The sequence below is a fragment of the Lucilia sericata genome, unplaced genomic scaffold, assembly GCF_015586225.1.
Source record: "Lucilia sericata isolate MDLA Ls3-8-SP2 unplaced genomic scaffold, ASM1558622v1 Contig000453F_arrow, whole genome shotgun sequence".
NCBI lineage: Eukaryota > Metazoa > Arthropoda > Insecta > Diptera > Calliphoridae > Lucilia > Lucilia sericata.
In genome coordinates this window covers 21,313-48,464 of record NW_023994468.1, presented here as the reverse complement: position 1 = coordinate 48,464, position 27,152 = coordinate 21,313, and the positions used below count along the sequence as shown (strand labels likewise).

Below are 27,152 nucleotides of genomic sequence, written 5' to 3'. Positions count from 1 at the left end.
AACAATGTTTAAAATTTGTTGTAGTTGTTGTTGTAGTAGTAGTAAGTGTAAATAAGATTTTGTTTTATAATAATATTACGGAGTTTTGTTTTGTTTTTTCTTTGTTTAATAACAAACATTGCTTATAAGTTCTAATTAGAAAATAATGACAATTATATTAATAATAATAGTAAAATAATAATATTGTTATAATAATAATAATAATTAATAAGAAAATTATTATGTTTATTTTTAAATGTTAGTATTTGAACTTCTTTAATGAAGTATTTGATATATAAGTTTCATACTCTTCTCTTCTCTATTCTTTTCTTATTTTGTTTTTATTGTTTGTTAATTTGCATTAATAATTGGTTTACAAGTGACCAGATATAGTAAAAACATAAAAAATTAATAATTTTTTATAAAAAAATTAAAAGAATAATCCATTAATTATAATAATAATAATAATAAAAGTATTTGTTCTGTTACTTCAACTGTTAAATCAAGTTTATTTTCTAATAAAACTAATAGATATCTCCCTTTCGAAGACATAATAATAATAAAAGTAATCAAAACATAAACTAAAAGAAGCAGAAAAAAATTAAACCCTTAAAATTATAGTTAAATTATAACTAAAACAAATTATTAAAGTTTTTTTCTTTTTTTTTTTTCTTTAAAAAAAGGCGGTGGTTTCCTTTCAAATAAACTGTTTGAATTCAAATTTGAAAATTAAAAGTCTAAATTAGTTTTATATGTATTGTATGTATTAATGTTTATGTTTTTATAGTTTTTTTTGTCTTTGCTAAACTAAATATGTTTTTCCATTTTTAATTCATATATTGTTTAAACAAAAATTATTAGATTTTGTTGTTGTTTACAAGTGTCTTACAACAATAAAAACCCAAGAAAATATACATTGTTTTTGTTTAAATTAAAATAATAATAATAATAATAATTTGTGTTCATTTTCTAATTTAAAAAAGAGAAAATAAAAAAGCACACACTGGCAGCAGTTTTTAAATAGTATCTAGAATAAAAAAAATTAAAGAAAAAGAAAATAAATTAAAAACCAATTTTGTTTTGAAGTTAATATATGCACTTGTTTTTCTTAGTTATTATAGATAAGAACAAGCAACTAAATCTTTCTATATACCCTTTACTCTGGTTAGATTACTGATTCAAAATTTTCGAAATTTAAAAAACACAAAAGCGAAAATTTTTCAATTAAAAGACTAAAGTCTGAATAATATTCTAGTCTATAGTCCAGTCCTTAGTCTTGTCTATAGTCTATTCTATAGTCTAGTCTATAGTTTAGTATATAGTCTAGTCTATAGTTTAGTCTATAGTCTAGTCTATAGTTTAGTCTATAGTCTAGTCTATAGTCTAGTCTATAGTTTGGTCCATAGTCTAGTCAATAGTCTAGTTTATTGTCTAGTCTATAGTTTGGTCTATGGTCTAGTCAATAGTCTAGTTGATAGTCTAGTTTATAGTCTAGTCTATAGTCTAGTCTATAGTCTAGTCTAGTCTATAGTCTAGTCTATAGTCTAGTCTAGTCTATAGTCTAGTCTATAGTCTAGTCTAGTCTATAGTCTAGTCTATAGTCTAGTCTATAGTCTAGTCTATAGTCTAGTCTATAGTCTAGTCTATAGTCTAGTCTATAGTCTAGTCTATAGTCTAGTCTATAGTCTAGTCTATAGTCTAGTCTATAGTCTAGTCTATAGTCTAGTCTATAGTCTAGTCTATAGTCTAGTCTATAGTCTAGTCTATAGTCTAGTCTATAGTCTAGTCTATAGTCTAGTCTATAGTCTAGTCTATAGTCTAGTCTATAGTCTAGTCTAGTCTATAGTCTAGTCTATAGTCTAGTCTAGTCTATAGTCTAGTCTATAGTCTAGTCTCTATAGTCTAGTCTATAGTCTAGTCTATAGTCTAGTCTATAGTCTAGTCTATAGTCTAGTCTATAGTCTAGTCTATAGTCTAGTCTATAGTCTAGTCTATAGTCTAGTCTATAGTCTAGTCTATAGTCTAGTCTATAGTCTAGTCTATAGTCTAGTCTATAGTCTAGTCTATAGTCTAGTCTATAGTCTAGTCTATAGTCTAGTCTATAGTCTAGTCTATAGTCTAGTCTATAGTCTAGTCTATAGTATAGTCTAGTCTATAGTCTAGTCTATAGTCTAGTCTATAGTCTAGTCTATAGTCTAGTCTATAGTCTAGTCTAGTCTATAGTCTAGTCTATAGTCTAGTCTATAGTCTAGTCTATAGTCTAGTCTAGTCTATAGTCTAGTCTATAGTCTAGTCTATAGTCTAGTCTATAGTCTAGTCTATAGTCTAGTCTATAGTCTAGTCTATAGTCTAGTCTATAGTCTAGTCTATAGTCTAGTCTATAGTCTAGTCTATAGTCTAGTCTATAGTCTAGTCTATAGTCTAGTCTATAGTCTAGTCTATAGTCTAGTCTATAGTCTAGTCTATAGTCTAGTCTATAGTCTAGTCTATAGTCTAGTCTATAGTCTAGTCTATAGTCTAGTCTATAGTCTAGTCTATAGTCTAGTCTATAGTCTAGTCTATAGTCTAGTCTATAGTCTAGTCTATAGTCTAGTCTATAGTCTAGTCTATAGTCTAGTCTATAGTCTAGTCTATAGTCTAGTCTATAGTCTAGTCTATAGTCTAGTCTATAGTCTAGTCTATAGTCTAGTCTATAGTCTAGTCTATAGTCTAGTCTATAGTCTAGTCTATAGTCTAGTCTATAGTCTAGTCTATAGTCTAGTCTATAGTCTAGTCTATAGTCTAGTCTATAGTCTAGTCTATAGTCTAGTCTATAGTCTAGTCTATAGTCTAGTCTAGTCTATAGTCTAGTCTATAGTCTAGTCTATAGTCTAGTCTAGTCTAGTCTAGTCTATAGTCTAGTCTATAGTCTAGTCTATAGTCTAGTCTATAGTCTAGTCTATAGTCTAGTCTATAGTCTAGTCTATAGTCTAGTCTATAGTCTAGTCTATAGTCTAGTCTATAGTCTAGTCTATAGTCTAGTCTATAGTCTAGTCTAGTCTATAGTCTAGTCTATAGTCTAGTCTATAGTCTAGTCTATAGTCTAGTCTATAGTCTAGTCTATAGTCTAGTCTATAGTCTAGTCTATAGTCTAGTCTATAGTCTAGTCTATAGTCTAGTCTATAGTCTAGTCTATAGTCTAGTCTATAGTCTAGTCTATAGTCTAGTCTATAGTCTAGTCTATAGTCTAGTCTATAGTCTAGTCTATAGTCTAGTCTATAGTCTAGTCTATAGTCTAGTCTATAGTCTAGTCTATAGTCTAGTCTATAGTCTAGTCTATAGTCTAGTCTATAGTCTAGTCTATAGTCTAGTCTATAGTCTAGTCTATAGTCTAGTCTATAGTCTAGTCTATAGTCTAGTCTAGTCTAGTCTATAGTCTAGTCTATAGTCTAGTCTATAGTCTAGTCTATAGTCTAGTCTATAGTCTAGTCTATAGTCTAGTCTATAGTCTAGTCTATAGTCTAGTCTATAGTCTAGTCTATAGTCTAGTCTATAGTCTAGTCTATAGTCTAGTCTATAGTCTAGTCTATAGTCTAGTCTATAGTCTAGTCTATAGTCTAGTCTATAGTCTAGTCTATAGTCTAGTCTATAGTCTAGTCTATAGTCTAGTCTAGTCTAGTCTATATTCTAGTCAATAGTCTAGTCTATAGTCTAGTCAATAGTCTAGTCTATAGTCTAGTCTATATTCTAGTCAATAGTCTAGTCTATAGTCTAGTCAATAGTCTAGTTTATAGTCTATTGTCTAGTCTATAGTCTAGTGTATAATCTGGTCTATAGTCTAGGTTACAGTCTAGTCTATAGTCTAGGCTACAATCTAGTCTGTAGTCTAGTCTATAGTTTTTTCTAGTCTATAGTCCAGTCTATAGTCTAATCTATAGTCTAGTCTATAGTCTAGTCTATAGTTTAGACTATAGTGTAATTTATAGTCTAGTTTATAGTTTAGACTATAGTCTGGTCCAGTCTGGATTATAGTCTAGTTTCTAGTATTAGTTTGCATTCTATTCCATAATCTGGACTATCGTTTTGTCAATTCGGCATTATAGTCTGGATTGGAGTCTAGTCTATTGTCTAGCCTGAACTATATCCCAGTCTATTGGCTCATCTATATTCTTAACTGTAATCTAGCTTAGACTATAGTCTAGTCCCTAGATCTCCGCCGATAATAACTATAAAAAAGTGGATTTCAACTTAATAAAATAAATAATATCGAATCATTCCCACAACAATTGAATCTACGCTACAGAACGAAACGAGACCTACTCGGTTAAAGATTGTCAAGCCAGCGACAGCTGTATCAAACGAAAGTTTTTTCCCCAAAAAAGAACAACTATCGACCATCGTCGAAACAACAACTTAGAATTGAATTGCCTATTTCAAACATCAAGAATTTATCACAAATAAAATAAACAAATTGATCACTAATCCGGGTAAAGGGTATTTATTAATAATAGTGTTATTTAATATAAAAAAACACATAAAGAAACAAGTATGTATAAAAAAATGCATTAAAACTTACCTTAACATTAGGTTTATATTTGCATTTAAATTTTTGGCTCTAAATTTCACTAGATAATAAAAAGTCGATTGTTGATTTGTTTCTTTCTTTCTTTGTTTGTTTTGAAAATATATGTTTGTTTGTAGTTGTTCATGATGATTACAATGTTGTTGTAGTTGTTTGGTATTTATAATAATATAGATGATGATAATTTTCACATGTTGCTTCATTAATTTATTTAGTTTATTAACTAAAGTTGTTTTGTTTGTTTGTTTGTTTTTTGGTCTTTAGATATGCTTCTTATATTAGAGAAAGAAATTATGAACTCACTTTTTTTTTAAGTGAGTATATTTAACCACACAATATACACTTCAAATAATATATATTTTTGAAATATATATATTTTCTTATAAATCATCGTCATCATCGGGACCTTCTATTATTGATTCGTTGGGATCATACATCACCATATCATCGTCATCGCCAGCAATACAATCGGGATCATCAACATCGAATTCATCATTGAAATCATCATCAGTACGCTTTCGTTTGGCATTTGGAAATTTATTAAACGTATTTGAAATACGACGACGTTGTAAAGTCGATACGGTGGGCATTAAACCACCACCAGCAACGGCACCAGCAGCAGCAGAACTAGTGCCTAGCACATTGCTGCTATCCTCAACTTCGGTAATATCTTCAAATGTGGCATTTTGTAATTGTTTAAGACGTAACTGTTCTAATTCTTCGGGCGAACGCTTTTTACGGAACTCATAGACAAGCGGGAATATATGTTCAATGGCACATTGAACATGTGCAACACTGGCAGCTAAAAAATATGGAAAAATTAAGAAATTTTTAGAGTTTGATTTTTTGCTTGGAAGTTTTAAATTCCGATACTTACCAGTAACTGTTATACTGCCGGTAGAGAAAATTTTCAATGTTGCCTTAGGATAACGTAGTTTGTATGTTACACCAGGATGCAATTCAGGTTCATAACTGGCTTCTTCTCTGTATTTTTCGGAGAAATTAACAATTTTTATAGCCCATGGCATACTGCAAGTACCCAAAACGTTCACAACACGGAAGTTATTAAAACGTACACGAAAGCCTAACTTCTCCAAACAGCGAGCATAACGACGAGCTGCAATTTTTGCCTGTAAATGAAAGTGACATGATGAATTTTAGTAAATACCGATTTAGATTAACACACAAGAAACAAGTAAGAAGTTATAGTTTGAAGTCGGAATTATAGTTCGAACTATAGTCTACACTATCTGCAATCCAAAAATAAACAAACAAAAAAAAAAAAAGAAAAAACTTCCAACTTACTTGCTCTTCTGATGTAGCACCAGTACAAGTTATTCTACCCGACGACCATATGGATGCAGTAGTATATGGACGACGTAATTTCATTGTAACCATACCATTTTCACGACGATACTCAACATTGGCACCATTCAAAGCAATCTCACGCAAATTCAAATGACAACGAACACTAAATGAACATACCACGTTATTGATGACAATATCAATTTCAGGTTCAGCTTCTTGTTCGTTGGCAGCAGCAGCTGCTGCTGAAGCTGCGGCAGCATCAGCACTAGTAGTTGTATCGCTGGTGGATGTAGTGGTTGTTGTAGTGGTGGTTGTCTCGCTTGTAGTAGCCAAAGTGTTATTCGTTGTAGTAATAGTCGACGACGAGGAAGAGGAGGCGGCCGCCGAGACATATTTTGAATCTATAGCAGTAGTAGTGGTTGGATTAGTAGAAGGATTATGAAGAGTAGAGTTATTATAACTTGAGTAGGTTGGAGTAGTGCTAGTAGTATAATGATGTTGAGAATTTGTCAAGTTTGCTGTAGACATATAAGAAGAAGTATTTGGATTTGTTAAAGCTGATGATGAGTTTGGTGGTATATTATAAATGGTGGGAGTAGTGTTGGTGTTGGACGTCAAGGAAGTGGAGGAGGCTAATGAGGAAGAGGTGATAATGGAGTTAGAAGAGGAAGCAGCTATGGAAGCTGAGGAGGCGTTTATAAAATTGTTTGTATTGCTGCTGCTGATGCTGTTGTTGTTAATGGTGTTGTGACCATTAGGAACTAATTTTGAGGCGGGTTGTTGTTGCTGTTGCTGTTGTAAATTTACTAGTTTATGATTATTAAAATGATGACCATTCATTTGTTGCTGTTGTTGCGGTTTTTGAGTATAGCTTGTTAGTGTATTGGATGAGATAATTTTGCTGGCAGCTGTACTAACGGCTGGAGCTGTAGTTGTTGTTGCTTTAGTTAGATTAACTAATTTAGCAGTAGTTGCCGTATTAATGTTTGTGTTATTGTTGTTGTTGTTGCTTAAAAGATGATTTTTGGTTATTGTATTAGAATTTATAATAGTGGCACGTTGTGGTATTGTTTGGTGATTATTAGCAGCAACAACTTTAAGTTGTTGCTGTTTAATTTGTTGTATATTGCTCGTACCATAACGTTGTTGTTGTTGTTGTTGTTTTTGCAGTTGTAGCTGCTGTTGTTGTTGTTGAGGCAAGTTGGCAGTCGTTGTTTGTTGTATAGTTTTTGTTGTTGTTAAATTCTTATTGATCTGCTGCTGCTGTGTTGTTTTAACTAAACTTATTATTTGTCCATTGCTGCTATTTATCACCTGTTGTACAGCCATATTATTTACCATTAAGGTACCAGGCTGTTGCTGTTGTTGTTGGTGTGTATTTGTTGTTTTAATAATATTCGCAGGAGACTTTGTTAAAATGGTGGCATGCTGCAGACGCTGTGTAGTATTGCCGGCAATAATTGTATTGTTATTACGATTGATCAAAACTGTTGTAGTACGCTGCTGCTGCTGCTGATTGTTTGTTGTATTAGTAGCAGTGTTGTTGGTGGTGTTGAGAACATTTAAAGTGGCGGGTTGTTGTTGAGAGAATTGTGAAAAGTGTCTTATTGTAGTGGTATTATTGCCAACATTACCTACGGCTGTTGTAGTTATCAATCTCTGTTGCTGCTGCTGCTGATGTTGACTGCCAGACGAGGGAGTAGTGTTGGTGGTATTTTGCATATTCGACAATTGCTGTTGAAACTGTTGCTGAAATGAAGCCGTGGCTGTAGACGAGGTTGTAGCTCCTGACGAGGTGGCTACCAAAAATGTGCCTTGTGTTGTGGCGGTATTGCTGCCCGTGGTGGCAGACACATTATGATTATTAGAACTATCAGCTATAACAGTTAAACCACCATTACCAGTGCTAATCAAATTGCCAATGGGCAAATTGACAACATTTTGTGAAACCAATAGACGTTGTTGTTGCTGCTGTTGTTGTTGTTGCAACAGCTGCTGGTACTGTTGATAGGTGAGTATGGTAGAAGCACCCGTAGCACCGTTTGTTAGTAGAATAGTTTGGGTTTGGGCAGGCAACACCAAATTGCCACCCAAAGTGGTTAGAGTATTTGATGTAGTTGCCAGCCCTCCCTGTGTTGAGGTGGTGGCTATTGTTTGTGTTGGCACCTGTGATGTAACAATACCCACTTGGTGATGATGATTAGCCTGATGTTGGCCTACCGTTTGTGCATTAACAACATTGCCCACAATGATGTGGTTTGTTCCAGCCCCACCCACCGCCACACTCGTGCCACCATTTGTCAAAGTTTTCATGCAATTTTTATTGTTTTGCAACAACGTGGCCATACCAATGTTGCTGCTATTGCTAATATACATTTGGGTAAAAGCTGTGTTCTTCACAAGCTTTCTTTCCGTCTGGATGCCAACGAGTTTTAAAGCCAGGAAAAGGGTTATTTATAACCTCTTAGGTTTTTTGATTTTATTTTGGTAAAAAATGTGTTTTCTTTGTCTTTTTGTTTTAATTATTTTTTCAATATTAATATTAGTATTTTTTATTTTTTATCAATAATTAATAAAATTTGCTTTTTTTGATATTCATTCCCAGAAAAAGAATTTATTCTACTTTTTCTATATTTTAAGATTTTTCTAGTGGTATTTGTTGTTGTTTTTTTAATATTTTAATTCAAGTCTTTCTTTTCTTTCTCCTTTAGGTTTTTGTTTATTTGCTTTAGTGTAGTTTTGTTCTTTATAAACAGTCTGTAAAGAAAGAATAAAGTAAAAAATTATTATAATATTAAATATTTAAGAATTTTAAAAATGACAAGATTGAATTAATATTTAAAACCAATTCTTTTTTAAATGAAAAGTAACACGATCAATTTTTAAAATATTCCCTGCATTTTATATCGAGAATTTGACAGCTTTATTTTTGTTATGTTAACGTGGTAACCTTATATTTTAATGTTTTGATATAATTTCTTTTCTTGAAGATTTTGTTAATATTTTCTAAACTCTTTTACCTTTTAATATTTTTACTTAAAAATAATGATGCGGAATGATATTGCTGACATTAGCAAGCACTTTATACTTCTGACATTACACGCTGACAAGTCAGTCCTATTTGAATAGAAAACGATCTATCAATTCCTTTTACCTGATAAGAATTATACCTGTTGGAATTTTAGCTTAGCTAATACCCCTATATAATCATTACCTAATTGGCTAAATATGGGTTTTCTAAATATTACACCTTTCCCACTTAGAAACCTTTAAATCTAGGATATATAATCACTAAACTAACAATTGTTTAGTCACCCTAATAAAAGTGTAACCGTGTTCTCTTTATATATACATATTTTCTAAAATCAATTATACAAATGTATGTATATAAAGTAAAATATGCATGTATGTATGTAGTATTTTTATTGCTTGCATATTCCATTTAAAATTTTTTTATAATATTTATAATAATTGACTTCCTAATTAATTATGCCATACACATTTGAATGCTGAAATGTATGAACAAAACTTAAAACGACAGTGATCTACAGATATCTGTTTTTATATTGCTTTAAATATATATGGACAACATACAAAGTGTATATCTATAATAATATATTTATATGTGGCCTATTTTTGTGTAAGACTTGGAATTATCTAGTCTATAGTCTAGTCTATAGTCTAGTCTATAGTGTAGTCTATAGTCTAGTCTACAGTCTAGTCTATAGTCTAGTCTAGTCTATAGTCTAATCTATAGTCTAGCCCATAGTCTAGTCTATAGTCTAGTCTATAGTCTAATCTATAGTCTTGTCTATAGTCTTGTCTATAGTCTAGTCTATAGTCTAGTCTATAGTCTAGTCTATAGTCTAGTCTATAGTCTAATCTATAGTCTAGCCCATAGTCTAGTCTATAGTCTAGTCTATAGTCTAGTCTATAGTCTAGTCTATAGTCTAATCTATAGTCTAATCTATAGTCTAGCCCATAGTCTAGTCTATAGTCTAGTCTATAGTCTAATCTATAGTCTTGTCTATAGTCTAGTCTATAGTCTTGTCTATAGTCTAGTCTATAGTCTAGTCTATAGACTAGTCTATAGTCTAGTCTATAGACTAGTCTATAGTCTAGTCTATAGTCTAGTCTATAGTCTAGTCTATAGTCTAGTCTATAGTCTAGTCTATAGTCTAGTCTATAGTCTAGTCTATAGTCTAGTCTATAGTCTAGTCTATAGTCTAGTCTATAGTCTAGTATAGTCTAGTCTATAGTCTAGTCTATAGTCTAGTCTATAGTCTAGTCTATAGTCTAGTCTATAGTCTAGTCTATAGTCTAGTCTATAGTCTAGTCTATAGTCTAGTCTATAGTCTAGTCTATAGTCTAGTCTATAGTCTAGTCTATAGTCTAGTCTATAGTCTAGTCTATAGTCTAGTCTATAGTCTAGTCTATAGTCTAGTCTATAGTCTAGTCTATAGTCTAGTCTATAGTCTAGTCTATAGTCTAGTCTATAGTCTAGTCTATAGTCTAGTCTATAGTCTAGTCTATAGTCTAGTCTATAGTCTAGTCTATAGTCTAGTCTATAGTCTAGTCTATAGTCTAGTCTATAGTCTAGTCTATAGTCTAGTCTATAGTCTAGTCTATAGTCTAGTCTATAGTCTAGTCTATAGTCTAGTCTATAGTCTAGTCTATAGTCTAGTCTATAGTCTAGTCTATAGTCTAGTCTATAGTCTAGTCTATAGTCTAGTCTATAGTCTAGTCTATAGTCTAGTCTATAGTCTAGTCTATAGTCTAGTCTATAGTCTAGTCTATAGTCTAGTCTATAGTCTAGTCTATAGTCTAGTCTATAGTCTAGTCTATAGTCTAGTCTATAGTCTAGTCTATAGTCTAGTCTATAGTCTAGTCTATAGTCTAGTCTATAGTCTAGTCTATAGTCTAGTCTATAGTCTAGTCTATAGTCTAGTCTATAGTCTAGTCTATAGTCTAGTCTATAGTCTAGTCTATAGTCTAGTCTATAGTCTAGTCTATAGTCTAGTCTATAGTCTAGTCTATAGTCTAGTCTATAGTCTAGTCTATAGTCTAGTCTATAGTCTAGTCTATAGTCTAGTCTATAGTCTAGTCTATAGTCTAGTCTATAGTCTAGTCTATAGTCTAGTCTATAGTCTAGTCTATAGTCTAGTCTATAGTCTAGTCTATAGTCTAGTCTATAGTCTTGTATATTCAATTGTATATTCAATTGTGGTGTTTACACCAACAATAAATTATTATTCAGAAATTTGCTATTAATATTCTACTTTTTTTTGTGCTGCTGTACACGTTTACATGTTGCTAACATGATTTTCATTTTACAATTAAAATTTACTATTTATAAAATTAAGAAAAAGACAATTTTAAAAGTATTTTCAAAAACCTCGACCACCAAAATATACCAAAAACAAATAACCTTTAAGGTTATAAAAATGTTTTCTGAACATCTGTTTTCAGCGGAATTTTTTTCGGTTATTTTAAGCTGCTTAAATCCAAGTGTATTTGTTGTCGCTAAAAATACAACAAAATTTAAAAGCAACTGGAAAAATTTGACAATCTACCTAAATAGTAATTTTTGCCTGAATTTGGGATTTGCTAAATTTTTCAAAACAAATTTTAAGTATTGCCATAGTAATACGAGAAAGGATTGAAAAGGTAATACATACAAAACAACTCTTTATTTATTAGTGAATCTCAAGATAAACTCTGGTTAAATTTGTTGTATATTTGTTTAACTAAGCAGTAGAAAACTAACACCTATAACTAGTAAAGCTATTATTGTTTAAAAAGTGTTACTGTATAAAAAAAATCGATAATTTTATTGTTTACTCGTATCTTTTAAACCGATCAGTAAATTGCCCTTTGTTATGGTTCAGAGATGTAATTTAAAAAAAGTTTTAAAATTATGAAATTCTAAAATAAATCAGCAAAAACACATATTAAATAATATACAAACGAAAAGCATACATTGACAAATGCATGCGAGCCGTGTAATAAATATGTACTACATTCATATGTATGTACATACATATGTACATACATATGTATGTATATTAGAAATACAATTTCATTGAACTACTTAACATTAAAAGGCGCTAATTTGTACAGAGACTACATAACATACACATGTTAGCAGCAGCAGCACAAGTAACAATATTTGCTGTAATAACAGCAGCAGCAACAATTGCAATTTAAACTAGTATACTTGTATATAACTCAAAGTTTATAGTACATGTTTGTAGTTTTTTTGTTTTTTGAAAATTAAACGACGAAACGGAAAATGTTTTAGTGAAAAATCCCGGCAGTTTTTCTAGTTTGTACTTTTTAAAAAGCAAAAACTGTAAAATCTGAAATTTCTATTTCTTACAATCGTTTTTATCTATTTTGTTAAGACGAAATAGTCGACTTCAATTTCTTTGTATAAAAAAAAGGTCGATTGTTTGTAAGTCGATTTATAGAATCATAGTATGGAACCAACTCCCTAAACTGCAGGGATTTTGCAGAAACTATACTCATACAGAATTAAACATATACAAAGTGAAAAAGTCTGTATATCGTAAATACACTGTGAGAATTTATTATATGACATCGTCTACGACTGCTACTGCTGTAGCTGCTGCTGTTAGCGTTGTCATGTATTAGGTCAAGGACGAAAATATGCTACAATAAATATAATAATTCATATAAATTCATGTACATACAAACACACATAAAAACTTACATAGATGATTGTAGATTTGTTATTTATTATGTGCACAATTTTGAAAAAAAAAACTTTAATTAAAAAAAACATTCTACAAATGAAAAATTACCGTTGTATGTCTATATATAAATACATAAATAAAAAATAAATATTTTGTTATATAATATACCTATTTCTGGATTATACCAGCCTACAAATGGAACCCCCCCCCCCCTGCAAAATTTTTACATGGTTCACTATCATATATAACCAAATATTACAAATTTACATCGATTACCTTGAAATTGATAAAAAAAATAAATAAAATCCCCTCTTTTCCTGCTCTAAAATACTTGTTGTTGAGGCTAGTGAGTAGAAAAGAAAATCAAAACAAATAAAACGTAGCAAAACTAGCATATGATAGAAACATGTGTAAAAAAATAATATAAAACGTCATGTGCAAAAAGCAAAATAACAGCAACAACAACAATTACCTATAATAATCAATGGAGAGACGTCAGTTTGACGACGATAACAACAAATATAAAAAAAACAACCAAATGAGTGCAATGATGATGGAAATAAAATATTGCATTTGTCAGCAGGGTTGGAAAATTCAGTAATATGAATCAATATAATAATTTATGGGGAGAATTCGTAATATTATTTATTTATGGAGTTTGACAGCATTGGCTGTTGTGATAGTTTCGTCGTTGTTGGAAGTTTGGGGAAAACACTTCCGTTTGATTCAATTATTGTGGAAACGAGCATCGGTTGTGAGAGAGTTTAGTTGTAAAGTTATTGGCAAAGAAAACGTTCCACGGAAAACTAGAGTAGTTCTGACACAACAGAAATCGGGATGTAACAACAGGCATAATGCTAATGATTCCCCAAAGTTGTATCTATCTATCTATCTATCCTATCTATCTATCTATCTATCTATCTATCTATCTATCTATCTATCTATCTATCTATCTATCTATCTATCTATCTATCTATCTATCTATCTATCTATCTATCTATCTATCTATCTATCTATCTATCTATCTATCTATCTATCTATCTATCTATCTATCTATCTATCTATCTATCTATCTATCTATCTATCTATCTATCTATCTATCTATCTATCTATATATCTATCTATCTAACTATCTATCTATCTATCTATCTATCTATCTATCTATCTATCTATCTATCTATCTATCTATCTATCTATCTATCTATCTATCTATCTATCTATCTATCTATCTATCTATCTATCTATCTATCTATCTATCTATCTATCTATCTATCTATCTATCTATCTATCTATCTATCTATCTATCTATCTATCTATCTATCTATCTATCTATCTATCTATCTATCTATCTATCTATCTATCTATCTATCTATCTATCTCTGTGAATATCGAAATCCTCTCTACAAATTTGTATTTTTTGTTAATACATTAAGATAAACTAAATCAAAAGAAAATTTGCATACATAAGAAAATTTTGCACAAATAAACAAATTTTATTTATAGAGAGCATACATATGTACATCATTTTATTATTAGTTTTTTTTTGTTTTCTTTTATCTAGACGTCGGACAACAACTTTATAATGATTTGTAATGGCAACTAAAAAACTCGTTTGTTTTTCCTCAAACAATTTTCCTTGTATATACAAATATACATACATACACACTCACATAGCATGTCAGGGTAAAACACGTGTCCTTGTGTGAAAATTGCATTAAAAATTAATACGCAAAAACGTAAAAAAGCTACTGAAAAATTCCAGAGAGAGAGAAAAAAAAGCATTTAATAAGGAAATAGTTAAAATTTAAAGCTGCAAATTGAGGAAGGAAGGATGTCACGTTAACATTTAAGAAAAAGAAAAATATGTCAAAAGAGTTGCCAAAGTTAAAAAAAAAAACATTGTGGAAGGGAAAGGAAGAGGTGTTTTAGCAACTTCCCTCGTATAGACTTCCGTATGAGAGGGAATATATATAATACACCATCTAGAAATCTCTCAGCTAGAGATTAAAGAAGTTATAAACAAAATTCTGAAACTAGATTCGAAACTAGAACTAGTTATGTTGAGCATACTTCTAGAGCGTTATAATATATAGAGATAAAGTGTAAAACACGGATCGGCCTCGGTTATATCTATGCCAATAAAAGCATACTCCGAGAGTAGCTTGGAGGTGGAAGAGCTGTTGAGGTACATTTATTCTTTGGAAGATGCGGTATTAATCAGTGTAGGTTAAGAGGTAGCTGCTCTAAATTAGTCTGAGTTTATTTCCATCAGTCGAGAAGTACAAGGAAATGAGGTTACGTATCCTATTGTTAACCAAGATTAAGATTGAAACTGGTAGTTGAAACATTAGCGGTGATTACTTATGAAAATTTGTATTTCGATCATAATGGAAGAGAATGTGAGATAGATTTATGGAGCTGAACATGCTTTCGATTGTACAGGAAAATGAGGTTCCTGATAAAGTGCGATACTAAAGTTTAGGATTGCAGGTAAGGCAAACGGTGATGAAAACTTTCATTGGTTGTGATAATATTTGAGCACTGAATTGCCGAGGGGGACATCTAAAATGAATATAAGACTTTTTAAAAGAGTAACCAAGATCCATAAATAGTATGATTATTACCAAACCCACTTAGATTCATTCAGAAACACAATCATACGATCTAATTGAACGTTTACAAGAACAGAATGATCTGATAATTGGGCCTTCTTAGTGTTCGTTGCCGATCCACACCGAGCTGGACAATAACATAAAAATATGATACCGTTTCTTCCTCATCTTCATGATGACAGCTTCTACAGAAGTCACTATATGGAAAGCATATAGGTACGTGTAGCATGATTGCTGAATCTATTATGAGTTCTGACAGTTCTGACTGATATCAAGGTACATAACTGAGACCTTTGTAGGGCATATCCGTACTAGGCTATAAAGACCTAGTGAAAGCTCTGAAAGTTCTGAAAAATCTTACTGGCTAGAGTAAATGAAGAAAACAAAGGGAATTAACAAGTTAATCTATGCCTGTTCGAGTGCAAGTGTACTTGAAGTACACATCCCTCAGCTGCAATGAAATGTTATTTCCCAAACAATGCTTAGAGCGTGACATCGAAAATAATAAGTAAAACATACCGTATGATCTAACCTAGAAAAATTCTGGTAATAAACTCCAGAAAAATGCAAATCATACAAAAAAAACATATAAAAAATTAAAAGAAATTTTAATAAAACAGAACCAAAACATACATAAATATAAACGCCCACAACTTGCAATAATAATAATTTTTGCTGTAGAAAAACATGCGTTTCATATGTATATACAACAGTGAAAAGATCTACAACAACGATTACGAAGACAGCTGAGAATGTCGTCATGCAGAACATACATACGTAAATAAATTTAAAAACAAAAGCAGAAAAAAAACTTAAAAATTAAGCTTTTATTAATAACTTAAACGCCATATGAAAAACACAATGTATTTTGTGGTATTACAAAAATTAAGACATTTATCTACAAATTACACACATTGATACTCGAGCTTTATATGTTAATTTGTTTTGTTTATGTGTCTCTTTTTTCTCTCCTTTTTTTCATTACTACTCTTGCTCTATAATTCTTTCATTCTCTTGATATTTATGATAAATAGCAAACAAAACAAAAAAATTCACTTGTCATTTAAGTTTAAATTTCTGTAGATAGGAAAAAATGCAAAGTTTTCTATATTTTATATATCATTCATGGCTGGTGATGAATTAAGTTTTTTTTAAATAAAATTGTTTATTGTCGTTTTTATTCATGAGCAAATTAATTTTGTGTTGTTTTTTTTTACAAAAATAACTTAACATTCAAACAAAATAAGATGAAAATGAAAAACAAGACACAGAATGCAATGGGAACAAGGCAATAAACAGTCAACTGGCAACTAAAATATGTACAATGTACATCTATATGTGTAATTGTGTGTATACACAAATAGAAAAATAGTATTTTTGTATATATTTGCTTAGAATGTTTGCATTTGCTTAATATACCAGAATACCCATATTGTTGTGTTCTAGGAAACTATTTAGAATTTATATTTATTTATGTGTATTTGTTTATTGTTGCTGTAAATTAATTATACAATTGTTATTATAAATATAGAACAAATATATTTCGTTTTTTATTTTTTTATTAACTGATGATCAATCACTTTATGACGAGATTATTGTAATAAAAAATGGAGTTTATTGCGATATTAAGAATTTGTAATAGATCTGTTGTTGCTCTGCTTCCTTGGCATCCACAAAGTAATGTTAACAGTATGACTTTAATTTAGGTGTTTTTTCTATTTCCTACATAAAATTTAAATTAAATGATTTTTTTAGTTGTTTCCAGGCATGGAAAATCGAAAATTGTCTAAAATTTTTGATAAATAGATCACTTGGTAGTCTATAGTCTAGTCTATAGTCTAGTCTATAGTCTAGTCTATAGTCTAGTCTATAGTCTAGTCTATAGTCTAGTCTATGGTCTAGTCTATGGTCTAGTCTATAGTCTAGTCTATGGTCTAGTCTATGGTCTAGTCTATAGTCTAGTCTATAGTCTAATATATTGCCTAGTCTATAGTCTATAGTCTAGTCTATAGTCTAGTCTATAGTCTAGTCTATAGTCTAGTCTATAGTCTAGTCTATAGTCTAGTCTATTGTCTAGTCTATAGTCTAGTCTATAGTCTAGTCTATAGTCTAGTCTATAGTCTAGTCTATAGTCTAGTCTATAGTCTAGTCTATAGTCTAGTCTATAGTCTAGTCTATAGTCTAGTCTATAGTCTAGTCTATAGTCTAGTCTATAGTCTAGTCTATAGTCTAGTCTCTAGTCTAGTCTATAGTCTAGTCCATAGTCTAGTCCATAGTCTAGTCCATAGTCTAGTCTCTAGTCTAGTCTATCTAGTCTATAGTCTAGTCTATAGTCTAGTCTATAGTCTAGTCTATAGTCTAGTCTATAGTCTAGTCTATAGTCTAGTCTATAGTCTAGTCTATAGTCTAGTCTATAGTCTAGTCTATAGTCTAGTCTATAGTCTAGTCTATAGTCTAGTCTATAGTCTAGTCTATAGTCTAGTCTATAGTCTAGTCTATAGTCTAGTCTATAGTCTAGTCTATAGTCTAGTCTATAGTCTAGTCTATAGTCTAGTCTATAGTCTAGTCTATAGTCTAGTCTATAGTCTAGTCTATAGTCTAGTCTATAGTCTAGTCTATAGTCTAGTCTATAGTCTAGTCTATAGTCTAGTCTATAGTCTAGTCTATAGTCTAGTCTATAGTCTAGTCTATAGTCTAGTCTATAGTCTAGTCTATAGTCTAGTCTATTCTAGTCTATAGTCTAGTATAGTCTAGTCTATAGTCTAGTCTATAGTCTAGTCTATAGTCTAGTCTATAGTCTAGTCTATAGTCTAGTCTATAGTCTAGTCTATAGTCTAGTCTATAGTCTAGTCTATAGTCTAGTCTATAGTCTAGTCTATAGTCTAGTCTATAGTCTAATACATTGCCTAGTCTATAGTCGAGTCCATAGTCTGGTCTATAGTGTGGTCTATAAACTAGCCTATATTCTAGTCTATGGTCTAGTCTAATGTCTACTCTATGGTCTAGTCTAAAGTCTAGTCTATGGTCTAGTCTTGTCTATAGTCTGGTCTAAAGTCTAGTCTATAGTATAGCCTATAGTCTAGCTTATGGTCGAGTCTATAGTCTAGTCTATGGTCTACTCTATAGTCTAGTCTATAGTCTAGTATATAGTCTAGTCTAAAGTCTAGTCTATAGTCTAGTCTATAGTCTAGTCTATAGTCTAGTCTATAGTCTAGTCTATAGTCTAGTCTATAGTCTAGTCTATAGTCTAGTCTATAGTCTAGTCTATAGTCTAGTCTATAGTCTAGTCTATAGTCTAGTCTATAGTCTAGTCTATAGTCTAGTCTATAGTCTAGTCTATAGTCTAGTCTATAGTCTAGTCTATAGTCTAGTCTATAGTCTAGTCTATAGTCTAGTCTATAGTCTAGTCTATAGTCTAGTCTATAGTCTAGTCTATAGTCTAGTCTATAGTCTAGTCTATAGTCTAGTCTATAGTCTAGTCTATAGTCTAGTCTATAGTCTAGTCTATAGTCTAGTCTATAGTCTAGTCTATAGTCTAGTCTATAGTCTAGTCTATAGTCTAGCTATAGTCTAGCTATAGTCTAGTCTATAGTCTAGTCTATAGTCTAGTCTATAGTCTAGTCTATAGTCTAGTCTATAGTCTAGTCTATAGTCTAGTCTATAGTCTAGTCTATAGTCTAGTCTATAGTCTAGTCTATAGTCTAGTCTATAGTCTAGTCTATAGTCTAGTCTATAGTCTAGTCTATAGTCTAGTCTATAGTCTAGTCTATAGTCTAGTCTATAGTCTAGTCTATAGTCTAGTCTATAGTCTAGTCTATAGTCTAGTCTAGTCTAGTCTATATTCTAGTCTATAGTCTAGTCTATAGTCTAATCTATAGTCTAAAAATTAAAATAAATTAGAGAATATTTCAAAAGAAGTGTTTTGGTTTCATGACTGAAATAAATAAAAACCTTTTATAAATTCTGTAAATTATCAAGAACATGAACAAAACTAATGTAATTTTCAAAAAAGAGCCTCATTAAAAAAATGCTAGAATAAAATCAAAAGTTAAAAAAGCAATTTAAATGCGCCATTTTTTTAATAGAAACAGAACCATCAACCCTACATAGTATATTTCAGAAAAGAAACAACAAATTTAATTAAATACCAACAAACAAAAAACTCAAGTTCATTAACATCTACTTTATTTTATTGTTAGTACACTGCAGCCGTAGCAGCAGCAAAAACAAAAACAATGAACATTAACCAACAAATTAAAAAAAAAAATAAAACACCTTCCACCACCCAAAACCAACCAACAAATATTCACCAAATTTTTATTAAAAAAATAACTCTTCTACTACGTCTCCTCCCAAAAATATAAAATAAATTAACAATAAAAAGTCAGGCAATTTTTGAAGTTAAGTTTCAAACACTTGTACTTTTAGCTGTTGCTATCTATCATCATTATCTTGTTTTAACAACATTATTATTATCATTATCAACCTCATCATCCACTTTAAAAACATGATCATACATATATATTTTAAAGCTTTATTCATTGACTCATAGACATTTTTAAGCCATTTATTTTGGTTTAAATGTTTTTTTTTTTTTTTTTAAATTAAATTTACATTTTGTTAAAACACTTTTTAAACTTTTTTTTACAAAAAAAAAAACATGTGTTTGTGCTGGTTTTAAATAATTAGTACATAAAAATCTAAATTCTTGACCTTTTTGTAGGTTTTAATTGAAATTAGAAAAATATTTATGTAAATTTGTATCTGCTGTAAACGTTATTTCATATTAAGTTAGATAATTATATCATCACATGTTGTTTATAATAATTTACTTACATAGATCATGTTTAATTTGTTTGTGTGCAATAATTTTTTAAGTTTTTTGTTTGTGAAATTTTGCAAAAAAAATTACATTTGACTTGAGTTTTCATACAATTAGTCAATTAATTTAGTTTAAGGCGGCGAATCTAAATAATTTGACCTCTGTGATTAATTCAGTTAAATTCAGGCGAATTCATTATTTTTTATATATTTGCAACAAAAAGTCGACTTTTCGACTTATAACAATAACTATAACCGTCTAAAGCAAATAAATAGATTTTTAATCTTTTTTTTAATATCGATTTTTCGACTTTTTATATTTATAAAAAGTCGACTTTCGAATTTTTACGTTTATAAAAAGTCGACTTTTTGAATTTTTGCGTTTTATGAAAGACATTTTTCTTACAAGATAGACGATTTATCAACTTTGTTAAGACAAAAAGTCGACTTTTCCATATGAAAAGTAGATTCTTCGATTATTTTAAAGTCGATTTATAGAACCCTACTAATTAGTATACTTCAATAGCAGGATTCTGTAGTTAAAGCAAAAGGTTGACCTTTCGCCCTTTACCAATTTTCGGGTTTTTAATAAATTTTAATATCGACTTTTTTCGATTTTTTGTTTATAAAATCTACTATTTGACTTTTTTATCACAAGATAGTCGATTTTTCAACTTTGTTAGAACAAACTAGTCAACTTGGATTGTTCTTCGACAAAAATTGGATTGTAGGAAAGTGTATTTAAAGAACCCTACCGTGATTATAAGGCGAAGACATATATGTAAAGTTTGACAGCATCGGTTTTGAGAGAAAATTGGTATATATGTACATATATGTAGTTTGACAGCTTTGGACTAAATTTTTATGAACCAAAAAACAATCAGCTGTTGAAATACCTTCACCTTTTTAGATGCGCCTTGAACCCTACTCTATAATTGACTTGCATGTTCTCTTTTTGAAATTCTCCTTCTCAACAAAGTTACCATATTTTCAAAAAAGTTTTCATACATTTTGTAAACAAAACCATATGTTTTGGCAACATATACTAAAAACAAAAGAAAACAATTGTTTTTTGACAGTTTTGTTTTTGGTTTAAATTTTTAGTCATATTGTATTTGATCAAAAAAAAAAAATTACAAATTTTCTTATTACCACTAAATATTTGTTTAAAAATATATCTTATTTATTTAAGTTGTCATTAAATTTAATTTGAAAACTCTTTTATGTTTATTTTAAAATATTGCGCAAAATATGTATGATTTTTTTTTTTTATTTATTTTCAATACGTTACTCATTTCTTTGTTGCTACGTCATATTCTTTGTTGTCATTTTCTTGAGACATCTTTTTAAATATTTTTTTTTTTTTTTTTTGGTGATTTGGGGTTATTTTTAAAACTATACATATTTCTCAATTGATTTTTTGTAGTAATGTGTTTTTTAAATCCAAATTATTACCTAATAAATAAAAACTTATTAAGAAAAGCCCCCACACATACACATGTTAATGTTTAAAATGGAATTTTCCAATTCGATTTTTCTATACAATTTTAGATAAGAAAAGTTTTCAAAAAAATTCTTCATAAAAATGTTTTTTAAAAACATGACCTTGCAGTTTCGAGATATAAGTTTGTTCCTAGAGACTTCTAGATGCAATATCAGTTCTGGTACCGTAGCCTGGGGGGTAACTAAGCAAACTCAACCTATACCATGGCAATATCGAATCCGGGTCTGTTAAACTATGCAATCACACTACAAATTCTTTATCCCAATCGGCTGAATTTCAAATAACTCCTTGACATCAAACATTTCATAAAATGAAGAAATCAGAGAGGAAGTTTCGCAAAATTGTCATAATATTAACATGAAAAAACATGCGTTCTCCTAAAGCATCCTCACTTTTCAACTGAAGCAGCGATAAACGCGATGTTATTCGTTTGTCTCTCTCGTCTTACTTTTATGGTCTGGCACAACATTAAAGTATTCACCAATCACAACTTCAATGATTCTTACAAAAAATCAGGGAAGATATTTTTTGCCATCCTCTAAACACGCAGGGAACATAGGAAAGTTTCCCAAAATTGTCATTGTATCAATCTTTCTCCTAATTCTTGGGAAGAAATTCCCCAGCAGAAACAGCTATTCTCACCATTGACTTAAGTCTTAACCAGATATCAATCACCATTGACTTAAGTCTTAACCAGATGAATCATGATATCAGGTTCTTAAAGAAGCATAACGAAATAACTATAGATCACCATAATCGTTTGTTTGGATCGTTAGATTTCAAAGAATTTACCGATCGCACCTTCAATGATCTTCCAAAATAATTCAAAAAAGTCTGAATGGATGTTTCTCGAAACTGTTTTTATTTCTGCAATGCAACCGATCTTCTTCTCCGCTATTCTCAACACCAATTTAAGTCCTCATCAGGTGAATCATGATATCAGATTGATAAAGAAAAATACACGAAGTTACACCAAATCGCCATTCAATTATCTTCCAAAGCATTTCTACAGAAAGCATAGAGGATGTTCCGAAGTTTAACTTTCGAAAGTTGGGAAACGATGGTATGTTTATTATTTCAAGAACTTCAACTTGAGTTTAGGTGTTGGAAAGTTGTAGTCATTGTGGTGATTAAGTTTGCAAGTGAACTTGCTGAAAAAAGTGTTGTTCACATGATGAACTGCAACGTGGCTTTAGAAGTTAACAAGTTGTGGTCAACAATTCGATTTTCCGTCAAACCGATCGAGTTAAACTCTAAAGAACCATCCACTTTCCAGCGGAGAAAGCAAAACTAGAAGATCAACGTGATACTATTCTTAATACCAACTCTGCCAAGGCTTGAGAACTGTAGCGAGTTTTCAGGGGTTATGGATCTTTAATGTATAAGTTGATACCTCTATAATTTCTCAAAGAAGAATGAGAAGGTCTCGATTCGGTTCATGAATTACTTTGTCGAATATTCCTATATTCCTCGAAGAATAATCAGAGAAGTACTCAGACACCAACATATACGTTTTAGAACAATTTTCATTATGCAAGAGAGAGAGAGAAGCAAACGATACGTTATTCGCAGAGATGGTGCTTCTTTATATCTTTGTTAGTATTGTAGATCTCTAGGGATCAGAAATTACAATTGAGATTCCAATTCTGAACAATTAGTCTAGTAATTGACAATTGTTTTTAAATTGTACCTACTGTCCCGGGTGTTCTCCCTTCCGGGGGCATGTCACCATGATGAACTTTCCTCCTTCTTGTAATTCTTCTTGTAATCTCGGGGTATACCTCTAAACTGACTCATCGGTCATTCCTTGGAATCATTTGATTAGGGGTCAAACCAGAGAACCACATAATCTGTGCCCGCATGACAGGTCCTGATTGGAATTGTTTGAGGCCCCTTCGAGTTACACGGAAAGCACATTAGGTTCATTGACCAGGGTACATCCATAACGACCGTAACCTTAAAATGTTGAACAGCTCTAAACGAAGTAAAAGCATTCAAAACGCCATTTATTCCCTCAAACACTTAAAGAAACAACCTAAAACTTGTTGCTAAGCGTCTTAACCACATTTCGAAAAACACATGTGATCACATACACATCCCTTAACTTATTCAACCCTTTTCACACGGTATATAAATACTTTTACTGTATTAAAGTTCTTGACTTTATTATCACACTCCTCTTTCTTTATAACTTTAAAAACAGCTGATATTTTAACACACTATAGTAAGTACTGTTAGGAGACGCATGTAGAGTGTTACTTCCGGCGGATGAGAAATAAGACAACGACGCTATGGGTATCAAACTCTCTGATGCAAACGCTGACCATTGTATAATATGAACCACTATATATGTTGCATGTTTATAATTTAAGTAACACACATTTGAACGGCGTAAGATTACTGAGAAAATTATAATTTCAAAACATACAAAATTATGAAAAAGAAAATACATATGTACATAGTATTACGTGAATAAAGAAACACACTCCTGTTGAAATAAAACACTACTCTAACAGAAATAGCAGGAAAAAGTTGAAGTTGTTTAACTTGATTTATTTAATGGAACCAAATATTAAAAAAAAATGCTGTAAATAAAAGAAATTTAAAAAAATATACAGAAAAAACGTGACATTGGCAACGTAACACATGTTCTGATATAAAAATTTACCAACAGAATGTTCTTGTTTATGTTTTTAGAAGCAGAGTACAAAACTGGAAGCGAAGGTGAGAGTAAGTTTTGATACAAGTAAAACAATTAAGAAATACTTGATTTTTGACATATGCCTCAAAAACCAATGTTAACTCAACACAACTTCACTTCAAAACTGCTACCTCTTTCTCTATTCACTCTCAAAAACAAAAGAAAACAGCAGAACTTGTAAGTTTTACTTAATCTGGTGCTGTTATGAGTGAGAGTTAGCAAACTTTCTTGCAGGTGTATGTGTTTGCATGTGTTTGTGCCTGAGAGTATTAAATGTTAAGAAAGAAGACTATGTAAGACTGACGAACTAACTTGTCATTTGTTTGTTTATTATTATAACTGTTGTTGACAGTTCATCGAGTGGAAAAAAAAAGGTAGGTTATGATGTGTATGTCATATGTAAAAATGACATGAATAAAATAACAAAAACATATATATTATAATGGAAATACGTCAATAAATTAGCATATAGTGTAGTTTTTTGAGTTCAATAGAAATTTTATATGAAGCGTCTTCGTCATTGAAAGAAAAAACAATTGTAGTTTAAAGGGAATTGTATGTAAAGCGACTGGTGCTGAATTATAAAGCATTAGAACTGAATATTTTAAAGATTCTTAATATACAATGCCTAGGGAACAAAAAAATCCTGGGATTATGAAAGATGTGTTATCATAACGTACTTAAAGCTTGTTTAGCTGATTCATTAGAAATGAATCACGAGAACAATCGTAGAAAACCAAGAAGAAGCATAAAACGATATCAATTGAGTTTGCAGTCTTGCTAGCTCTGCTTTTACTACAGCAACCCATCAAGATGAATGAATGTCGAAGTGCTTTACGCAAACACTTGCCGTGTTGGCGTTATTTCACGTTGGTATTTTTCAACCACTGGGTGAGCTTTTTTGACGACTCACCAGCGCACCATTGTGTATCTTACACACAGTAGCAATTTTTGTATATGGCTGTGCCGGTTCATGTACAAGCACTTTGCTCAAGTACCCGAGCTATCCAATCTCTTGCAATAGTAGTCCCGTTGGGGTATGACAGGTGCCATGAGTCAAACTCTAACCCCGACAAAGTAAAAGGCAATCACTGGTTAGAGTCGATAGAAGGGACGAACCCAATATCAGGTAAAAACACCCTATTGATGTTATGAGGAATAGCTCTGTCCCTACAAACATTCTCATCATCTAAAGACTCAGCCCCCTGCATTCCTGGTCCTCTTAAAGTCGCCCAACCACACTACTGAGATAGCATCTAGGGAACTAATTTGTGGTTCGAAGACACAGATCTATATTTATTACCCAGACTTATTTCAGTGGCCACAAGAACCTACTGTGATAAGTTGAGCATGTTTTATAATAAACTCTAACACACTCAACCATAAAGGAAAATCACCGATAAATTAATGATTAAGGTATTACAACTCCACCAACATCTCAACCAACTCCACCGTCACTTGATCTGTCAATATGACATTTCCACAGATCTAATTCAGAATCCCTCTCAATCATTAGACACAAGTATCTTTGACCCCTCAAGATGATAAACGAGAACATTATTTTCCACATCGATCTCTCTTCAACTCCACGAACAAGAATCTGAAGGTCTCGTTTATGATTCGCTGTCGTTGTTGTTCGATATCTCTTTAATCTCTCAAAGTGGAATCAGAAAGTCTCAATTAAGTTTGCAGCTCCCATCCGGTTGTTTCGCAACTCTCATTCGCTCTATTTCTGTCTGTCGACTATACACTTCTAAGCAGAAAGAGCGATTCATTTGCCCAGCTTAATCATGATATTAATTAATGATTCAATAGTTTGATCTTTTACCAACTCCTCAAAGAATAATCACCGTTCCTGAACGGTGTTTATATGTTTTCTGTCCTTTATTTTATGGAGCAACCAGAGAGCGGGAAACGAGGTGTTATTCACATACAATATAACTTCCATCACCATCACCACCATCTTAGAAATGCTGTTTCTATACATTTCTGTTTATATTGCAATAAGTGAGTCCAGGTTTTACCACAATGGCGAGTAATAGTTTTTCTAAGGTTGGACCTTAGAATTCGCCGCTCTACTGGACAAGAAGCGGATTGTTGTTGGATTGTTATCTGATTAACCGAGAAGTGTAGTTAAAACTCCGCCGATCTAAGGTTTCTGAAAGATGTTCGTTTCAGAAGGAGAAGGTTCATTCGACGTTATTTGTAAAAACTTGGCAAACCAAGACCCAGAAAATTAAAATTTGTGACCTTCACAACATTCCGATCTACAAACAATAAATAATTTTGAAATGCTAATGAACTTGTTGGAAAGGAAACATTATAAAGGAAATATTATATTCATTGGAAATCTGGCCTTTAGGTTCCGTTTAAAGGGAACATAAAATCAAGATCATAGTAATTAGTTAAGAAACTTGATACCAAATATGATAACAATGAAAAGTACTAAAACGAAAAGTACTAAAATACAAGTATAAACAAGATTGAAATTAAATTGAAATCCACCCCCATAAACACATGTTCTTTAAAAAAAAATATATTCTAAAATTAAACCGTAATAAATAAACAAAGTTCGTATTTCTCAAGACAGATCAATGACATGACATAGTAAGAGAGCAGACTTTGACAGCTGCCATCCTGGCTACTAAATAGTTAACAAGAGAGAGAGCGAGGTCAATGCTTTGACATGACAACAGAAAAATCAAACAATACGAATAATTAAGAAGACCCCAACTTTATGGAGATACTAAAGGATTTTCTTATAAATTTTTAAAAAATATAATAAACTTAAAACTTACCTCTTTTAATTCCTTTTATTTTAAATTTTAATAAAGTAATTTTTTTTTTCAAAAAACAAAAACTGGCGCAAATTCTGCAAAAGAAAGAAGAGAAAATATATAAATTATTATCACATATCACACAATAATGTTGAAAGAAAAAAAGTAATTTA

The 27,152-nt window shown here is 31.2% G+C and overlaps 1 protein-coding gene across 1 annotated transcript; it reads right to left on the bottom strand.

Annotated features, from left to right (window-relative positions):
- Positions 1-745: 745 nt before the first annotated feature.
- Positions 746-27,075, bottom strand: LOC119605020 (serine-rich adhesin for platelets). Its single transcript, XM_037957953.1, has 5 exons — positions 27,001-27,075; positions 5,846-8,605; positions 5,418-5,670; positions 4,535-5,342; positions 746-1,006 (listed from the first exon to the last, which is right to left on the bottom strand). Exons 2-4 carry the CDS (start codon positions 8,222-8,224, stop codon positions 4,921-4,923), a joined length of 3,054 nt encoding a protein of 1,017 aa, XP_037813881.1. The 5' UTR covers positions 8,225-8,605; positions 27,001-27,075; the 3' UTR covers positions 746-1,006; positions 4,535-4,920.
- Between the last annotated feature and the right edge of the window lie 77 nt (positions 27,076-27,152).

Excerpts from the sequence above, each read along its gene's own strand:
- LOC119605020 (XM_037957953.1), bottom strand. The coding sequence starts at position 8,224 with ATGTATATTAGCAATAGCAGCAACATTGGTATGGCCACGTTGTTGCAA. Across the intron at positions 5,671-5,845 it reads GTGCTACATCAGAAGAGCAA|GCAAAAATTGCAGCTCGTCG; the intron begins GTAAGTTGGAAG and ends TTTCATTTACAG. Across the intron at positions 5,343-5,417 it reads CGGCAGTATAACAGTTACTG|CTGCCAGTGTTGCACATGTT; the intron begins GTAAGTATCGGA and ends CATATTTTTTAG.